This window comes from Pseudophryne corroboree, chromosome 10, assembly GCF_028390025.1.
Source record: "Pseudophryne corroboree isolate aPseCor3 chromosome 10, aPseCor3.hap2, whole genome shotgun sequence".
In the NCBI taxonomy this organism is placed as follows: domain Eukaryota; kingdom Metazoa; phylum Chordata; class Amphibia; order Anura; family Myobatrachidae; genus Pseudophryne; species Pseudophryne corroboree.
In genome coordinates, this window is record NC_086453.1 from 327,927,708 (window position 1) to 327,947,864 (window position 20,157).

Consider the following 20,157-nt stretch of genomic DNA (forward strand, 5'->3'; position numbering starts at 1 on the left):
AGTTCCGTCTTGTTTGTTTGTGCAGTTGCATTGTCCGATTGAACTTTTACCGCCTTGGATCGAAGAATGTGGGCGGCTTGTACCAGCGCATTATAGATCGCTCTCAGGTCCAACACATTTATTGGCAACAGCGATTCTTGTGGAGACTAGTGTCCCTGAAGATGGGAGCCCAACACAACCGCGCCCCATCCCCTGAGGCTGGCATCCGTTATGAGGAGCGTCCAGTCCCACACACTGAACTGCCTGCCCGCAGTGAGATTGTGCAGCTGGAGCCACCAAAGAAGCAAAAGCCGTATCTCCAGTGTTAGCCAAACTAACTGTTGAAGGTGTAGATGCGACCCCAACCATTGTTGTAACAGATCCAACTGGAAAGGACGTGAATGAAAACAGGCGGACTCCAGAGTTTCGAAAGCCGCTACCATTTTCCAAAGCAAATGCATAAATGGACCGATACCAGTCGTGGCTTGCGAACAGCTTGGACCAGCTTTGTCTTGAGGCAGAAAAACTCTCTGTACATTGGTGTCCAGGACCACACCGAGAAACTGGATACGCTATGACGGCTGAAGGTTGGATTTCGAAAATTGATTATCCATCCGTGTTCCACTAACACATTGTATGTTAATAGAGCATGCACCTGGAGAACAAGATCGGATGGAGCTTTGAGGAGGAGGTCGTTTAGGTATGGTATTATTGTGACTCCCAATGATCTGAGGTGAGCAATCATCACCAACGTGACCTTGGTAAACACCCTGGATGCTGTGGACAGACCGAATGGTAAGGCTCTGAACTGAAAATGATCCTGTTAAATCGCGAACCTGAGAAACGCTTGGTGAGGTTCCCAGATCGGAATGTGGAGATATGCATCCTTTATGTCTAGAGATATCATAAATTCCTTGGGTTTCAGGCTCGAAAACACTGAGTTGAGCGACTACATCGTGAACCGGTAATAAGACAGGAACTGATTTAATGATTTCAGATTCAGAATTGGTCATCCAGTACCATCTGGTTTTGGTACTACGAAAAGATTGGAATAGTAAACCTTCTTTCGTTGAAGTAGTGGTACCGGTACTAACACAGCCGATTCCATCAAGGACTGTACTGCACCTTGAAGGGCCAAACGATTGTCCAGAAGAAGCGGAAGACTTGTTGTAAAATATTTCTTTGGCGGCAAAATTTTGAAATCTAACTTGTACCCTTGGGAGATGATATTGCAAATCCACGCATTGTCTGATATCTTGAACCAGGCATCTTGAAAGTTTCAAAGCCGCGATCCCACTATACTTTGGACCCCGGTGGGAAGGGAGACCGTCATGCCACGTTCTTTTCTGCATACTTTGGGTCTTGACAACGCGCAACGACTGGTTGCTTGCCGCGACCTCTACCTAGCAAGGGTGTACTTCTACCGCGTCCTCTAAAGGGCTGATTGGAATGAAAGGACCTGAGCCACTGTCTGCGGTTGTTTACTGGATGTGACCAAGCGTTTTGTGAGACCTTCTACTGACTTGGCTAGCCCTGCCACCCAGGGTGGTTCCGTAGTAATAGAGGGTACCTCATTTTGAGGCATATCACTAACCGTCTCACGAGTTTTCTGTAAAGCAGCCACCTCATTATGTAATTGAGAGATGGTTCCTGTGAGCGCTACCGCCCAGGGGGGAAAATTTGCATCTTGGGATGGATTAACTAAAGTAACCTCCGAAGCACATGGACCACATAGGGAGGAATCGTCTGTGTGGGCTTTTTTGTTACACTTTTCACAGACAAATAATTTTTGTGACGCCTTATTCGCTGGTCCCTTGACTGTCATTGTGACGGACACGATGGAGACACAGACAATGGACACCAACACTCTCAATAATAGAGACAGAGAGAGGAATATCAGAAGGATAGAGGGAGGTATAAAATTGGAATGACTCCCCTATTCTAAATCCCCTCAGCCACCAGCCTGTATTTTGTGCAGGCTCCCTAGTTTCTCTGTAGTAATGTGCACCTGTCTCTCTTTTACAGAGCAGATTCCTGAGGAGAAAAGAAACAATATTGCCATTCAATGCCTATCTGAGAGAAGCACTTTTGATTGACAGGTTAAAACCCGCCAACTCCGCCGCCTCCTATGCAGAGGCACCCATCCCCAAGCGCCATCTTGAATGTGCATTGAATGCCTAGCGCTTTTTAAAATAAATATATGCCTGGAGATTGTTCTTCTCTGCACAGTGCAGTGTTGTTTTCCCTGCTTCCTAAAACCGCTGCTATACCTGCCAGCACAGAAGCGGTGAGAAAGAGAGAGAGAGAAAGAGGGGGGGAAAGTGGGAGCCAGAGCAGAGTTATACGAGTCCGCCACTATTCCCCCTTTCACGCTGCCACGCCGTGCAGTATCAGCGCGGCAGTGCAGAGAGACCGCCTCCCACCCCGGCCAGAACACAGAGCGGGCGAGGAAGACGCTCGCCCGCCATCCAATTACCCCGCCTCCCCCCCAGCGCTGCCGTGCTGTGTACTGTCAGTGCGGCAGCATACAAGGGATACACGCGGGCAGAGGAGGGATGGAAAGGCGGCGGCGCCGCGCTGGACACGGGAGCCACTGTGCTCCCAGAATGAAGCTAGCTCACCAACCAGGATTTTTGCCTCAGGATGCGGCTCACTCAGGAATGATAGCTCTTCCCTTTTACGTGCTATTCCTATTGCAGTTGTGGTGTATATCTCAATTCTCTGGGACAGCGCTTCTCTGATAAGCGCTGTTCCTATTGCAGCTGAACGCTGCTGGTTTGTTGCCCGGTCCCCCTTCTCCCATATAAGTGGGGAAGGGTTCTGAGGCCAAATGGAACTGAGTGCCTAGTACACTGAAAACAAAAATAAAATAAAGTAACGGAGAAGGAGCTCAGTCAGCAGTGAGCGGCTCCCTCGGCCCAAATTCAAAACTAAGGGATGGTGGGGGAGTGTGCCAGCTCCCTGTAAGCCACCACCATCACCCCATAGTCTTGAAGTTGTGCCAGTGTCCCCTAGGCGCTGACAGAAAAATGTAAAGTGCCAGGCTCCCTATAGCCATTCGTCTATACCCCAGTGTCAGCATGTTCCAGTGTCCCCTAGTGGCAGACTGAGAAAGCAGCAGTGCATGTTTTTACCATGATTAGGTAATGTACTGTATATTAAAATTAGCACATGCTTTATAAATAGGAAGCAGGCAGTGCAATTATTTCCAAAGCGGGATGAAAGCCTCAATTTTTACTTCCAGAGCACCAGGCACTGGTTCTGTAAATGTGCCTTGCCTATATAAACTCTATACAGGTTGAGTATCCCTTATCCAAAATTCTTGGGACCAGAGGTATCTTGGATATGGGATTTTTCCGTATTTTGGAACAATTGCATACCATAATGAGATATCATGGTGATGGGACCTCAGTCTAAGCACAGAATGCATTTATGTTACATATACACCTTATACACACAGCCGGAAGGTAATTTTAGCCAATATTTTTTGTGACTTTGTGCAGTGAACAAAGTGTGTGTACATTCACACAATTCATTTATATTTCATATACACCTTATACACACACTCTGAAGGTCATTTAATACAATATTTTAATAACTTTGTGTATTAAACAAAGTTTGTGTACATTGAGCCATCAAAAAACAAATGTTTCACTATCTCACTCAAAAAAGTCCGTATTTCGGAATATTCCGTATTTCGGAATATTTGAATATGGGATACTCAACCTGTAGTTTGATGACAGTGATATAATATAGAGCTTTGAATGGATTACTCCATATAAACAAAAACACCAATCACTTTGAGCTTAATAAGGACTTAAGATGTTATTAATATAATTCCCATTGGTTAACAGTGGAGAGTGGAGTGGCCAAGTCCAGAAACCTCACACATTCCGCTATACTCACCCCTGCGTTGCTGGCTAATGAACAGTTTGCCAAGGATTGACAAAGAACTGAATTAACACAGAGAGGTACCATTGTATTAAGAACGTAGTCTGTTCAATAACCATTCATAATTTAATAGATGGATAGAGAAAGCACAGTAATCCTGCAGAGCAGCAGTGAGCACAGAGAAGCATCTATGGGGGCTACGGACATGAAGGTCCCACTAGTTACGGTAGAAAGGTGGTTTTATTAAGCACAATTTTAGTGCAGAGTACTTCTTTAATAATGTGCTTTTAAACATGCAATAATGAGCTGCTACACACAGAAATCTGATTTTTTTACTTTTAACCAGGCTAATTAAAACCAATATCGTTGTGCTACCAATGGGTTAGAGCAGTGGTTCTCAAACTCGGGCTCTAATTCAGAGATGTACACAGTTCTCCCAGCCGCTGTGTCTTTGTGCGATAATGCTACAGGATCCAGATTAGGATCTCAGATCCGCTGCAGCACCCAATGGCGCAGCATTGGATCATAAGCGTGAACAGCAGTCATCTGAGTAACCCGCAGGTTACTCAGGGTTGGCCGGGAAAATCACACGGCCACTGGCTTCAGTACGACCGGAAAATCGGGCCAGCAAGCCTCCGTTCTCTAAAATGCTGCCTGTTGCCGCCACCCCCGAACGCATGCAGCATGTCAATGTGGCATTGCGGCTCTGGAGCTACGCATGCGCAGGTCCTAAAAACATTGGAGATGTAAACATCAGGATTATGTACATCTTTGAATTAGGCCTGTCAAAGTCAGAAAAATATCTCTATGCACACTACCATATTTGCACCTCACACAGGTCCGTGCTGCGCATGCGTACGCTCTCCCGTACGTGCGCATACTCACAGTCGCGGGCACCTGCAGGCGCATGGTATGCGTATTTACGGTAGAGTTTATGCGATCGTAGCGTGCGACTCAATCATTACATATTTTCACTAATAATGTAATTTGTAGATCATGGTCCCTTTGATAGATTCTGAAAGTTTGGTTAATATAGAATGTTTATGAACAGAGGAATCCCTCTTTGTTTGATACGAAGGGTCAGACAGGAGTAATACAGTGGTGTTTAGTATCCATCGGAAGAATATTTAATTAGAAATATTCCGGTGTTGGTTTGAAGCAGATCAATCGCTCGTGCGAATAGTTATGGACATAAGAAGTTTATGAACATTTACTTTATTTGCATTTTATTACCCATGCGGCGGGAAACCCAGTTTCCCTCCCACCTGAGCAGTTGGAAATAGTCACAGCCCACCTGTATGAATCAACCTATGACCTTTTGTTATAATGCGAAGCCGAATTCCTGTGTCCAATGAACAATGAGATTGTAGGGACCATTGAATTGTATTGTGTGTGGGGCATAAATAGGCAGGCCGACCGTATCCAGCTCTCTCTCTTCAACGGTTCTCATTGCTGATAATCGGGAGCTGGATATCGAGGCGCATGCGATCGTTTCCCTTTGTGCGTAAGTTTTCTCCGTAATCATATTGTCTTACTGTGAGCCATCTCTCTCTCTCTCTCTCTCTCTACTCTTTCTCTCGTATTTTCCTTTAATTGTATTGTATTGTATTTCCTGTGTAGTTTATCTGGTTAGTTGGTTTATGTTATATTGTAGTGTATGCTTTGTACTGTGATTCTTTTTGCAAGTATAATAGTCATAATACATATAATAGGTTTCGGACCCTAAGCCCAGGTATCTGTGTATTCTTTATAGTGTTAAGTATTCTCTGAGCGTCGGTGACGCTCAAGCAGCTTTGTAGTTAATCAGGTTACACCAGGTTGCACTTACACTCTGTCTCTACACTAAGGTATACTGTGTATCTCACTGTTAAAGGTATAGATATAAAGGTTTAACGTTGTGAGCGTCTGCATCGCTGGTGATCTCCTCGTGGTCCCGAGCGTCCGCTACGCTATAGCGAATCATTATGTTAGTCGGCAGCCAATAGCGTGCCTGCCTGTGATCACTGGGCCGTAAGCGAACGTGACGCTTGAGCGTCTCGACTACGGCTGAGCGATCGCTACGCAACTTGCGTACCCTTACGGTACTTCTTACGTAGATAGCGTACAGTGTTCTTAGACCTCTTAAAGTGATTTATATACGATAAATATTCAGCTTTATCAATTGGCGGCTCGCCCGTCCTTCACATATCTGCACTAGGTAGATCAGCAGACATTATCCCTCAGCAAAGGGCGGGAGGTTGTATCCCTCGTAGTGCTGACAGGATAAGCGTCTGCTTCACTTAGGTAAAGAGTGCTGAAGGAATCCGGGAACCGGAGGTAAGAACAAAACGCTAGTGTCTTTTAAAAAAACTGTTTATTTTTCTGTCTTGCGTACACACGCACGCACACATATATATATCTGCATTTCTTTTTTCATTTTCGTATATCACTCTCCTGTCTGCCAGTTTTATAGTTGATAGAAGTGCTAAAAGAGATTTGCCGTTATTTCATAGTTTAAGAGTAAAGATAATATAGTTAAAAGATAGACAAACACACAGTTTTGCCTGGGAGATAAGGCGAAGTCAGTGTGTTGTGTGGTAGATGATCAAGGATCATCTACATTGATAAAAGTATAAAATTGTGTTACGGTGGATCTTTGCTTTGCGTATACGTGTCTCTAACAAAGACTTGCGTACGCAATCCAAAGGCCGACGCACGCAGCGTACGTTACGCAACGGAGCGTCCGGTTACGCCCACGTAGCTCAAGTCACGATAAGTTGATTTTTAACGCAAAGCGATAAATAACGCAAAGCGATAAATAACGCGAGGCGAGAAATAACGCAAGTCTATTTTTGGGTGTCCGAAATTTAATTAACAGATCCTGCTCCTAATTGGTAACACACCTGATCTGAAGAAAAATTTCTGCGCAGAAATAGAAATAGAAACAAAAGTGTACATGTGATGAGTGAGTGTTTTTACAATTTTTAAAGGTTGAACCACAAGAAAAGTCGAGTACTCGTGAGGTACATGCGTGTAAGTGACGTGCACGGTGGCTAGGGAGGCATCTCTGGTTAAATATACAATTTTGAGCATTAGAGTATAGCAGACCAGGAGGTCATACTGTAACAAGACCAGGAGGTCGTACTGTAACAAGACCAGGAGGTCATAACAGACCAGGAGGTCCAGGTACAGCCGACAAGGAAGTCCGCTATACAGTTCACAGGCACAACACCGAAAAGGGTTGGTGCAACACCCATATAGGCCATATAAGCTCTGGCTGAAGGAATTCGCAGTCGTAAGTTTCGATTCCATTGGTCTTTCCGTACATAAGCTTAGTTGTTTGTGTACTGAACGACTGGACCGCACGTAATTGTGTACAGTAGTTAGTAATCTGACCTAATACCATTAGAGTAAAGGGGTCACAAACGCTATTTGTACACTCTAACGTGATTTGTGTAATTTTTTTATTTTAAGGGAAGTTTGCTGCTCACTCAGGAACTATCCAGCAACCAATAGTTACTGGAAAGAGTAAGTGTTCTTCGGATAACCCTCGCAGGTTCCAGTAAATAGAGGTTCAGGTCGCAGGGGCCCTAGGTCGAGTACGCCAGCACCATATCGGTGTGATCAGGTCGTATTGGTCGGCGTGGGCGAGTGAGTGGGGTACTCGGTAAACCGCCACCGTCAGCCTATTGTTGACATTTGGTTTTGCGTAAAGGGTTGGCTAAATAAAGCAACACTTTCGAGCTATGGGGGCCACTTGTTCAGGTAGGGGGCGATCAACCTCGGTTCGGGTTGATTCAGTGGTCCGACCAATTGGGTCGGCCAGGTATATAATGTGTGAGAAATATGGAAGTCACACAGAAACTTTATGTGATGAATGGGAGAGAATGACTGTACATGACGGGGAGAAATTCCCAAGAGTAGGGAGCTTCAGCTCAGAAGTGTTACAAAATTTAAGGAGGAGGATATGTCTCATAAAATCAACAAAGAGACGAATCCAGCATTATGATTATTTTCAGTTGTTGCAACAGGAAGGTGAGATACAGAGAGGTTTGGCTCAGGCGGCGGGATCTGGCTCTAACAGAAAACTGATTGCCACGGCCCCGCCGCCACCATACATATCAGGAGAGAAGTTGATTGCGGAGAAAGACGCACTAAGGTGTAACACAAAATCACTTAGTAACTGTGTAAATGTTAATGATAATGTTAACCCATTAACCCATGCAAGTATTAACCCGTGCAAGTTGTACCCTGTTTTGAACTTTCCTCAGGAGTGTGATCAAGAGGACGAATCGGCAACGATTTCAGCGCTCTCTCTAGCAGCCACCATAGCAGAGACCACAGTAGGCACAGCTCCACCCACGAGATTAGTAAAGGCCCCTAGCGGAGGGATAGGTGAGGTCGTATCAACTGGTAAGTACGGCACCATGCATTATGCTGAGACTATTTCACCACAGCCTGTAGAATCTACACAGAATGAGGTTGTTAGAATTACACCTGTTAGAGTAATAGCAGTGCCAAATGGGAAAACAGACGCATCAGGAGCCACTCCCATTAGGAACATTGCCATGTACACTCCATTTTCCCGAATGGAATTAAGGACCATAGTGTCTGAATTTCCTGACCCTAGAAAAGACTTAGTTGCCAGTCAAAAATACATCAGAGACTTAGGTAACACTGCAGAGCCCAACAATAAAGACTGGCAGATATTGCTGACAGCATGTTTACCCTCAAATGTCGACGCAACTCAATTTTTAGCTGATTGCGGACTAGATCATGATGTACCTCTTACAGATGTGTACAACCAAGATAATGTGAAAAGAATAAACTTGCAGCTAAAAGAGTATTTCCCAGCAGTAGCTAAATGGAATAAGATATTCTCCATTAAACAGAAGGAGTCAGAGACAGCTGCAGAGTATTTTCACAGAGCATTATTAGAAATGGCAAAATACACAGGCATAGAGGACATTAAAACAGACACAAACCATCGGGAAGTAGCAGTATCGGTACTGATGGATGGTTTAAAAGAGTCATTGAAGACTAGGGTACAGACCACACAACCATGTTGGCGAGGTCTGTCTGTGGCTACTTTGAGAGAGGCTGCTATTGATCACGACAGAAACATCACCAGACACAGGGAACAACAAGGTGACAAATTAATGTCAGTAAGTATACAGGCTCTGACCACAAGGCAGCCTTTGTTTGTATCACCAAATCCTGTGGGTAAGTCAAGTATGGTTACTTGTTATTCTTGTCACAAACAGGGACACATGGCACGAGATTGTAGAGTAAAGAATCCACGAAACTCATACCAACCCCCTAGACAACGACACGACACACGACATTGGGAGCAAGGTCCGCAGAAACGGAGTTATGAGCCACATACAGGGGAAACAAAAAGATATCCCCCAAACAGAGACTGGCATGCCTCTGGTAGTTCCCAACTATCTCCCTCACAAGTAGTTGCTGCCAGCGGGATTCAGGGAGGTCACCATACCCAATAGGGGTGTGGCCATACCTGTAATCTGCAGCCAGTAAAATTAATTGCCAATCTTGGAAGTGAACCCGAGATCGCAATTAATGTAGCTGGTAAAACTTTAAACTTTCTTGTAGACACAGGGGCGGCCAAGTCAGTGATAAATTCGACAGTGGGCATGAGAACCACTGGTAGGACAATTCCAGCCATGGGAGTAACAGGAGTAGTCCAGCACTACCCTGTTAGCAAACCAGCCGAGATTACAATAGGGCCTTTGCATACCAAGCATTCCTTTTTGCTGGCTGCATCGGCACCAACCAATCTCCTGGGAAGAGACTTACTGTGTAAAATGGGGTGCGTCATTTATTGTACTCCTGAAGGTGTATTCTTGGACATACCTGAGAAACACGCTCAGGAAGTGCGAGACATGTTAGACTCCCCATCAAAATTAATGTCACATACCATTATGACAAATAGGAATCCATCCCAAATAGAAGAGATGACATCTCAGATACCAGAGTCACTTTGGACAAAAGACGGACAAGACACTGGATTAATGGCAAACGTAGCTCCAGTAGTTGTACAAGTAAAAGATGGTAGGATAGCTCCAAAAATCCCACAGTACCCTCTGAAGCCAGAGGTGGAGTTAGGAGTTTACCCAGTAATAGAGCGCTTGCTACAACAGGGCATTCTGGTAAGAACGTCCAGCACTGCCAATAGTCCCATCTTCCCTGTTAAAAAGAGTGGGGGGAGGGGTTACAGACTAGTGCAGGATCTAAGGGGGATTAACAAAATAGTTGAGAGTCAGTTCCCCGTAGTGCCAAATCCAGCTGTCATCCTAATGCAAATCCCTCCCACTGCCAAATTTTTCACTGTTATTGACCTCTGCTCCGCTTTCTTTTCGGTACCTCTGCACCCTGACAGCCAATATTTGTTTGCATTTACATACAGAGGAGTCCAATACACGTGGACTCGATTACCCCAAGGTTTCATAGATAGTCCAAGTATATTTTCTCAGGCTTTGCATGATTGTTTACAGTCTTTCCAACCAGACAGTGGATCAGTATTGATACAGTATGTGGACGATTTATTACTGTGTTCAGATTCACTGGAAGCATCTCTGAAGGATACGAAACAGCTCCTGTTTCATCTTTCAGACACAGGACACAAGGTGTCCAAAGACAAGTTACAATTATGCCAAACTAAGGTAAAATATTTGGGACACTGTCTAACACAAGGACTGAGACACCTGACCACTGATAGAATCCAAGCAATTAGAGACATGACTCTGCCACAAACCCAGCAACAGATCAGAACGTTTTTAGGAATGTGTGGGTATTGCCGTAATTGGATCCCAGGGTTTTCCATTTTGGCGTTACCTTTGCAGGAAATGGTCTCCTCAAACAAACCTGATAGGATTTCGCATACAGACGAGTCCGAAACAGCATTTGAGAGACTCAAACAGTGCCTAACGCAGGCACCAGCACTAGGTATGCCAGACTATGGGAAACCCTTTGAACTATACGGAACAGAAAGTGCTGGTTGCGCGGCAGGTGTACTAACCCAAAAACACGGTGATGCCAGTAGGCCAGTTGCATACTACAGCGCTCAGCTAGACACGGTAGCGCGATCCCTCCCCACATGCTTGCGAAGCGTTGCTGCGATAGCATTGCTAGTGACAAAAAGCGAAGATGTCGTGCTAGGCCACAACCTCACAATCCATACGCCACATGCAGTATCAGCCTTATTGAATTCTGCCCAAACCAGACACGTCTCATCAGCGAGGTTTACAAGATGGGAATTGGCACTAATGGCCCCCGTAAACATCACCATAAGGAGATGCAGTGCATTAAATCCTGCAACGTATCTCCCAGGTGTGCCTGGTCAGGCACAAAGGGTGGAAGGTGAGAGTGATGGGGAAGGAGGATTTAATACAAAGGAAGATACACATGATTGTATGGAATATTTGACCCAAAATTTTACCGCAAGGCCTGACATCAGTGACAACCCACTGGAAGATGCAGAACTCACGTTCTACACGGACGGTAGTTGTCATAGACAGTCAGACTCGGGAGACTTGTGTACTGGATACGCAGTCGTAGATGACCAAGACACCATAGAAGCGGAACCACTAGGCCCACCTCACTCAGCCCAGGTTGCTGAACTGGTCGCCCTAACCAGAGCATGTGAATTGGCTAAGGGTAAGTCAGCCAATATCTACACCGATTCTAGATACGCATTCGGGGTAGTCCATGATTTCGGAGCCCTATGGCGCCTCAGAAATTTCATGACGGCAGCTGGTACACCGGTAGCGCATGCAGCTCACATAAAAAGGCTTCTAACAGCGATACAGGAACCCGACAGAGTGGCTGTTATCAAATGTAAAGCACACACATATAGCCAAGACCCGGTATCACTTGGTAACAGCCGAGCAGACGAAGCTGCTAAGTTAGCAGCTGCTACCCCCATACAGACAGACACCACACAATTAATGGTATTTAATACCATTAACACACAGAAGTTGTGTGAAATGCAAAATTTGTGTTCCACACAGGAAAAGGCAGTCTGGAAGGCAAAGGGATGTGGCCAGGAGTCTTCAGGACTCTGGACGGATGGACATGGTAAACCAGTGGCCCCCAGAGCATATCTTCCATGTCTGGCTGAAGCAGCTCACGGGCTGACTCATCTAGGCAAGGAAGGGATGTGCAAATTGGTAAGAGCCTATTGGTGCGCCCCAGGATTCTCCTCTCATGCGAGTAAAAGAGCAATGTCATGCCTTACCTGTTTGAGAAAGAATATTGGAAAGGCAATACCTACAGAACCATCCCATATCCCACCTGCCGGCGGCCCTTTCCAGGTAATACAAATTGACTTTATACAATTACCCCCTTGTCGGAATTTGAAATATGTACTTGTTTGTATAGATGTTTTCTCAAATTGGGTCGAAGCATTTCCTGCGGCTACAAATACCGCTATGTTTACTGCTAAGAAAATTGTGCAGGAATTTGTATGTAGATATGGTATCCCTAGAATAATCGAAAGTGATAGGGGTACCCATTTTACAGGTGATGTCTTTCAAGGAATGTGTAAGTTGATGGGAATTGATAGCAAGCTGCACGCTCCGTACCGTCCACAGGCGAGTGCGAAGGTCGAAAGAGTGAACAGCACTATTAAAAATAAATTGAGTAAAGTGATGGCAGAGACAGGATTGACATGGCCAGAAGCTTTACCCATTGTATTGTACAGTATCAGAACCACTCCCAGGTCCCCTCTTAATCTGTCCCCTTTTGAAATCTTGTTTGGTCGACAACCGCATGTCATGATTAACCCTCAGGATGATTTGAAATGTAACAATGAAGTGACTGTAAAGTACTTGATTAACATGAGTAAACAGTTAAGGAATCAAAATGATAATCTGAAGTTGGTGATTCCTGATCTACCTGATAGTAATTGTCATGACATTGAACCTGGGGATTATGTAATGATACGGAATTTTCTACGCTCAGGTTGCCTTATTGACAGATGGGAAGGACCATACCAGGTCTTATTGACTAGCACTACGGCATTGAAGGTTGCTGAGAGAGAGACTTGGGTCCATTCATCCCACTGCAAGAAGGTTGCTGATCCAGAGAAGTCCCGTGATAAGGAACAGACGGTAGAGGTTGTATCACTGGAGTGTCTGTTCCAGGAGGACTGAGGCGGCACCTGAGCCTTGAAGACCGAGAGCTGTTGTCGACTCCCCACTCCCTTTTATTGTTTTTCTCCACTTCCCATCCCCTCTCCCTCAAATTTATTTTTCCTCCTTCTCATTCTTCTCCGTTTCCTCCTATAAGATGGACTTGCCCCAAGAGACTGTGATCCGGATTTTCCTGTTGACCATGATGTTGACCAGAGCAGTCTGTTCCGGCGAGAGTACCATGGAGGTCGATAGAGGTTCTGGAATGGGTTCTGATGATAAAGATGGAGGCGTAGTTTTCCAAGATCAACCTAACCAACAAGCAAAGGCGAGTATCAGAAAACGATCCGATAGCATTGACCATAGAAGAAATTGTGACGGATTGTTAGCTGAAGAAAACTGTATCTGTAGGCTCTGTAACAATGTCATTGAAGATGGGTGCATTAAGAAATGCCAATCCAGTTTTAATATCCATATGGACCGGCATCCATTGAGTGACTATCACTCCTTAGTGGGTAATGTGTTAAACAAAACAGATTGTTGGGTATGCTCTCAAGTACCTCAAGGTCATAGCAAATCAGGGCTAGTGCCATTTCCTTTAACGATAGGGGAGGTACTTGAGTTAAATGGTGGGAGACCGGTGGACAGGAGGTTTAATATCTCCAGCCCTCCTAGTTTGAAGCTCCACCAATACCATGTGGATAGGTCCCTATTATGTTTCAACATCTCCAATCCCAGAAAGCCGGGAAATTGGGAAGTGTCATGGAGTAACCACACCATGACCTTTTCGCATAGAGCAGATAGAATGCCTACAGATACAGAGCTTGTACGCCACATAGCCAGTAGAGGAAAATCTTTCCGGTATAGGTACACCTTAGGAAATAGGATTACGAGAGTTGGAGAAGTATCACCAGGATACTGTGCACATATCGTACAACCTGATACGTGTATTAAGCAGATGGAAGAATTAGGGTTAGGAGATTTCACCTGGAAGGTGTGTAATATGGTTATGTCCTTCTCCGTCCCATATGTTCTCCCCGATGATGCATATTTCATATGCGGGAGAAAGGCGTACAAGTGGCTTGCCCCAAACTCTGAAGGATTGTGTTATATTGGAAAAGTATTGCCTGAAGTAATGACTGTAACACATGACAAAATGAAGGACATACATCGTGGTGCCCAAGCTCCTTATACTCACACCCATTACGAGCACGTTGTTAAAAGGCACCTGATAGAGAAGACAGAGCATCCGGCCTCTGATCTGATAAGTGAATCCACCGGGATTCAATTCTTAATCGCGTTAGATTTCACCCGCACCGCTAGAGGAGTGCTAAATTATAAATACATATCGGCGCTCGCAAATTTGTTAGATAATATCACTGAAATGTATGATGACACGTTTAGATATACTGGAAGGGAACTTCAAGCTTATAAAACAGAACTGGTGCAGCATAGAATGGTTCTTAATTACCTCACAGCAGTGACAGGCGGATATTGTGTTACATTGGCAACACAGTACGGCGTGAAGTGTTGCACGTATATCACGAATAGCACCGAGGATCCGGTCGAGGTCATAGACCAAAAGATGGACGATATTCTCCAATTGAAGTGGGAATTTCGCCGAAAACACAATCTCACTCTTGCTGCTGTAGGTAATGAGCTGACTGGTTGGGTATCATGGTTGAACCCGCGAAATTTGTTCTCCGGTTTGGGAGACTGGGCTCAAGGAGTCATAATGGATGTTGGGAAGTTTCTCCTATGTATCTTAGGTGTTGTCATATCCATTGGCTTGATATTTAGATGCGGTCAGGCTTTAATGAAGTGCAAACATCGTACCAGGGTAATGAGTTTGAGGAGTGAGGAAACTGTAATTAACCTGGATTTGATTTATGACCCAATGATAGAAACAATGATGTGATGAAAATGCGATTTCTACGGTCCGTTTCTTTCACCTGTTTTTCTGGTTTTTCTCCAAGATAAAAAGACCCACTTGGACGAGGAAGTTGACGAGACGCTATACAGACAACGGATAGACCAAAGAAGAAGTTTTGACCACTTGAGATACGGACATTTGATGAACTTTGCCATGGATCCCCAGTTTCCCTAGAATTCTTAAACTTACGCTAGCCCAACATTTTTTGTAAATCTAATGGCATTGACAAAGCTTTTTGCTCACACCTAATGGGCAACACAGCGCAAAGAAGACGACTTTCAACTGATACCGAACAAAACTTCAACCGACAAATGTACATTAACCTGACATAGAATACCACCGCATTTACCGTAATTATGTCTTTTCTTCATTTCTACAACCCTCAGGTAATGACACACATAGTATAGGGAATACAGGCACAGATATCAGCAATCACATATTCCCCCATTCATGTATCATCAACTAAAATGTGCTCCCCATTTTGTTCAAAATCCGAAAAGAGCTCGGTAAAGTTTGACAGCCCATCCACAGACCCGTACCACGGGATAAGAAGGAATTCAAATGTATACTTCGCAATACCTCGAAGCTTGATTTACAACACGTACGGCACGATGATACATGACCCCCCAAACATGGACTCATACACACATGCTTCTGATATCTCACTAGGTCATACCCTCTTCCCACCTACTCCTCTCTCCTCCCTTACCCAACCATGGAAATGAATTAACCCCTGACATATATTTTTCTCCTTTTGAAATGTTTTAGAAGGTGGCAGTTATTATTGACTGCCAAAGGGTGGACTGTCAAAGTCAGAAAAATATCTCTATGCACACTACCATATTTGCACCTCACACAGGTCCGTGCTGCGCATGCGTACGCTCTCCCGTACGTGCGCATACTCACAGTCGCGGGCACCTGCAGGCGCATGGTATGCGTATTTACGGTAGAGTTTATGCGATCGTAGCGTGCGACTCAATCATTACATATTTTCACTAATAATGTAATTTGTAGATCATGGTCCCTTTGATAGATTCTGAAAGTTTGGTTAATATAGAATGTTTATGAACAGAGGAATCCCTCTTTGTTTGATACGAAGGGTCAGACAGGAGTAATACAGTGGTGTTTAGTATCCATCGGAAGAATATTTAATTAGAAATATTCCGGTGTTGGTTTGAAGCAGATCAATCGCTCGTGCGAATAGTTATGGACATAAGAAGTTTATGAACATTTACTTTATTTGCACTTTATTACCCATGCGGCGGGAAACCCAGTTTCCCTCCCACCTGAGCAGTTGGAAATAGTCACAGCCCACCTGTATGAATCAACCTATGACCTTTTGTTATAATGCGAAGCCGAATTCCTGTGTCCAATGAACAATGAGATTGTAGGGACCATTGAATTGTATTGTGTGTGGGGCATAAATAGGCAGGCCGACCGTATCCAGCTCTCTCTCTTCAACGGTTCTCATTGCTGATAATCGGGAGCTGGATATCGAGGCGCATGCGATCGTTTCCCTTTGTGCGTAAGTTTTCTCCGTAATCATATTGTCTTACTGTGAGCCATCTCTCTCTCTCTCTCTCTCTCTACTCTTTCTCTCGTATTTTCCTTTAATTGTATTGTATTGTATTTCCTGTGTAGTTTATCTGGTTAGTTGGTTTATGTTATATTGTAGTGTATGCTTTGTACTGTGATTCTTTTTGCAAGTATAATAGTCATAATACATATAATAGGTTTCGGACCCTAAGCCCAGGTATCTGTGTATTCTTTATAGTGTTAAGTATTCTCTGAGCGTCGGTGACGCTCAAGCAGCTTTGTAGTTAATCAGGTTACACCAGGTTGCACTTACACTCTGTCTCTACACTAAGGTATACTGTGTATCTCACTGTTAAAGGTATAGATATAAAGGTTTAACGTTGTGAGCGTCTGCATCGCTGGTGATCTCCTCGTGGTCCCGAGCGTCCGCTACGCTATAGCGAATCATTATGTTAGTCGGCAGCCAATAGCGTGCCTGCCTGTGATCACTGGGCCGTAAGCGAACGTGACGCTTAAGCGTCTCGACTACGGCTGAGCGATCGCTACGCAACTTGCGTACCCTTACGGTACTTCTTACGTAGATAGCGTACAGTGTTCTTAGACCTCTTAAAGTGATTTATATACGATAAATATTCAGCTTTATCAGGCCCTCAGTCCTTATGAAACCCTATCAGTGCATGTTTTCAAGCAATCCTCAGTAATAATTAGTACCACCTGTAGATCTACTGTGTTATTCAATTAACACACCTGTGCTCCGGCTAGATGATCTGGAAAACATGTACTGTTAAGCTAGGTACACACTACGTGATCTGTGTACCCAACGACATCGGCAGCGATGGGACTGGAGCGGGAGCCAGCATCGGCAAGTGCATACACACTTTTCGATGCAGGCAACGACAGGGGCCATGCTGCATCCGTCGGCCCTGCATGTAGGGTTGACGGAGGATGTCGCCGAGCGATATAGTGGGTACACACTAGATGATGTGCCCGATATGTCGGTCCGATTCAGCTTTAGGGGTCCATGAGGACTGGGTTTGTGAAACACTGTGTTAGAGCTGATGTTCTCCTTGCACAATTTTGTTAAACAAGTGCCTATGAAAAACCCATTGGTGTACTCACCTGTTCTCCTCGGTCACCTCCATCCAGTGCATGCAGGATACCGGAGTATCCACGGAGAAGGAATGGAGGCTCTCTGGCTTTTCCACATCACAAAGGACAACCCGCTTGGTATCAGCCAGACCAAAAGCCAGAACTATTGGCATAAACAGAAAGTAGAACTGAAGGTACTTCAGCAGCAAACCATAGATTTATCCCAGATACAATTTATCACCAGTTCACCTTACTTTTGCCATCGGGTCTCCAAGCTAGGCATGTCACGTCCTTTCCTGTATTCTCATTAGGGGGCAAATTCCACACTCTCTGAATATTAGCCAGACGATGAAGCAACACCTTCATAGAGAAGACACCACTGGTCATTGATGAAGAAAATCCAGTGAGGATTCATACACATATAAATTCTAAAGGCCATGAGCACCAATGGCAAATCCTGTGGTATGACCTTTCACCCAACGCAAGCGCAAATGTGTGAAAGAAACGCAATGCTTCTAATCAGCAGATTTGATCTTGTGGATATATTTTGTTCTAGTACACATTAGGTCATACGTTTATTACTGTTTATTTATATTGTACCAGCATATTGAGTCTTACAAAAAAATTGGGAACAAACAGTAATAACAAAATGGAGTGTTAAGAAGGCCCTGTTTACCGTATGAGGTTAAATGATGCATATCAGTCTAGCCACCTGGAGGGCACTACGATCCAATCACACAGCAATGTTAGTCATGGGTCAGAGGGTTGTTTAAGTATAGAAAGGGAACACATGTAAGTTTTGTGTGAACTGTGTAGCAGAGGGTCAGTAACTGGGAAGAAATGCCTAAAACGAATTTGGTATGATATCCCGATGGGTGGGATGCCAGAAGTAAGAATACAGACACCGGCATCCCGACCATCAGAATCCCAACAGCCCCCCCAGAAAGTACTCTAACCCCCCCCTACCCCGACACTCCATTTTGGGTGCCTAACCTTAACCTTCCCTTCCCCGCTGCCTAAACCTAACCCTCCCAGCTTCCTGCCTAACCCTAATTTCCCCTTGTAAGCGCCTAACCCTAATCCCCCTCCCTGTTGCCTAAACCTAACCTCCCACCCCCCGAGGCAGGACACTAGCGCATCCCGCTAAAAGAACGTTCAGGACTCCAGACCTCTGTATTTTGACACCGGCCTTATGCCATTGTTCAGGATTTCGGCTTTGATATTTCGACTGTCGGGATCCCGTCTGGCGGCATTTTAACTACATCCCACCAAAAACAGTGGTTCCCAAGCTCGGTCCTCAAGGACCCCCAACAGTTCACATTTTCCAGGTCTCCTCACAGGATTGCAAGTGAAATAATTAGTTCCACCTGTTTGATCTTTTAAAATGTGTCAGTGCGTAATGAATACACCTGTTCAACTGCTAGGTGACCTGGAAAACATGAACTGTTGGGGGGTTCTTGAGGAACGAGATTGGGAACCCCTGGCCTAGAAGGATCAATGGGTGGTTCAACAATTTAATAAGCTTGTCTAAAGAGGTTAGTATTCAAGATACACTTGGAAGTTTAGAGGCTAACAGAAAGTCCTGCTGTGCAAGGGAAGGCATGCCACAGAATGGGTGTATCCCAAACACGCAGAGTGTTGCGTTGAGTTAGGAGACATTCTGAAACAAGTGGTGTATGTCTGTTGCTAGTTACTTTTCCAAATGAATAAACCAGAATTGTAAGAAGTTTATACATTTACGGTGTACGTCATGAATAGGTAGCAGAATTAGGGAACATACCTCTCCAGCTTTGTTGACAAGTGCAATGAGATCTCTTTTCGGTGACCATGACATAAACAAGATCTCGTGGGGCAGCTGCTTCTCCCCAACCTGACGAAACAATGGCATCATGGAGATCAAAGAGGCAGCCACTCAAACATAGGCGGAGGCGCTGACCCCTGCTTGAAGAAAATTATTACAAACTTTATGATTAAGTTATGCTGAACTATAAAAACAATGTTGGCAGTGTTTAAAGCCACTGAATTCATTCATTCATTGCTTGAAAACAGCATAGGACAGTCTGGATCATTTGATGTGATCAGCAAACATGAACATCCTGACTGTCATTCTGCTGATTTCATGCAGGGAACGGTGCATTATGCGCATACACTGTTCAGCGTAGTGAGGGACGGCTATTATTGGAACATCGACCAGCCCCTCTACTGCTTGGTTAGAGCCTACAAATTCTGCAATCTATTACCAGCATAAGACATATGAAGACGCGGGACATTACAGCTTAGAGTGCTGCCATTCATTGATCACTTTATATAAATCCTAACGGAAGGGCACCTGAGCAAAGTATTTTCCCCTATTCCCGGAACGAGTGCCACAATACTGTGGATTATACCCGAGCGAGTGCCACAACACTTTGGATTATACCAGAGCTAGAGCCACAAGACGTGGGTTTATACTGGAGCAAGTGCCACAAGACTTGGGTTTATACTGGAGCAAGTGCCACAAGACTTGGGTTTATACTGGAGCAAGTGCCACAAGACTTGGGTTTATACCGGAGCAAGTGCCACAAGACTTGGGTTTATTCCGGAGCACGTGCCACAACA

General features: G+C 44.7%; 1 protein-coding gene across 3 annotated transcripts in view; it reads right to left on the bottom strand.

Moving 5' to 3' along the window:
* Positions 1-20,157, bottom strand: part of ANAPC4 (anaphase promoting complex subunit 4) — a 167,857-nt gene that overhangs the window by 128,551 nt on the left and 19,149 nt on the right. For 2 of the 3 annotated variants that reach the window (XM_063943580.1, XM_063943582.1), the window contains exons 2-4: positions 19,340-19,497; positions 17,814-17,919; positions 17,590-17,722 (exon numbers count right to left, since the gene is read on the bottom strand). In XM_063943580.1, the coding sequence (XP_063799650.1) occupies positions 17,590-17,722; positions 17,814-17,919; positions 19,340-19,450 (350 nt within the window). In that variant the 5' untranslated portion in view covers positions 19,451-19,497. Of the gene's footprint in view, positions 1-17,589; positions 17,723-17,813; positions 17,920-19,339; positions 19,501-20,157 lie in introns of all 3 variants that reach the window. The other variant, XM_063943581.1, reaches the window with a different exon arrangement.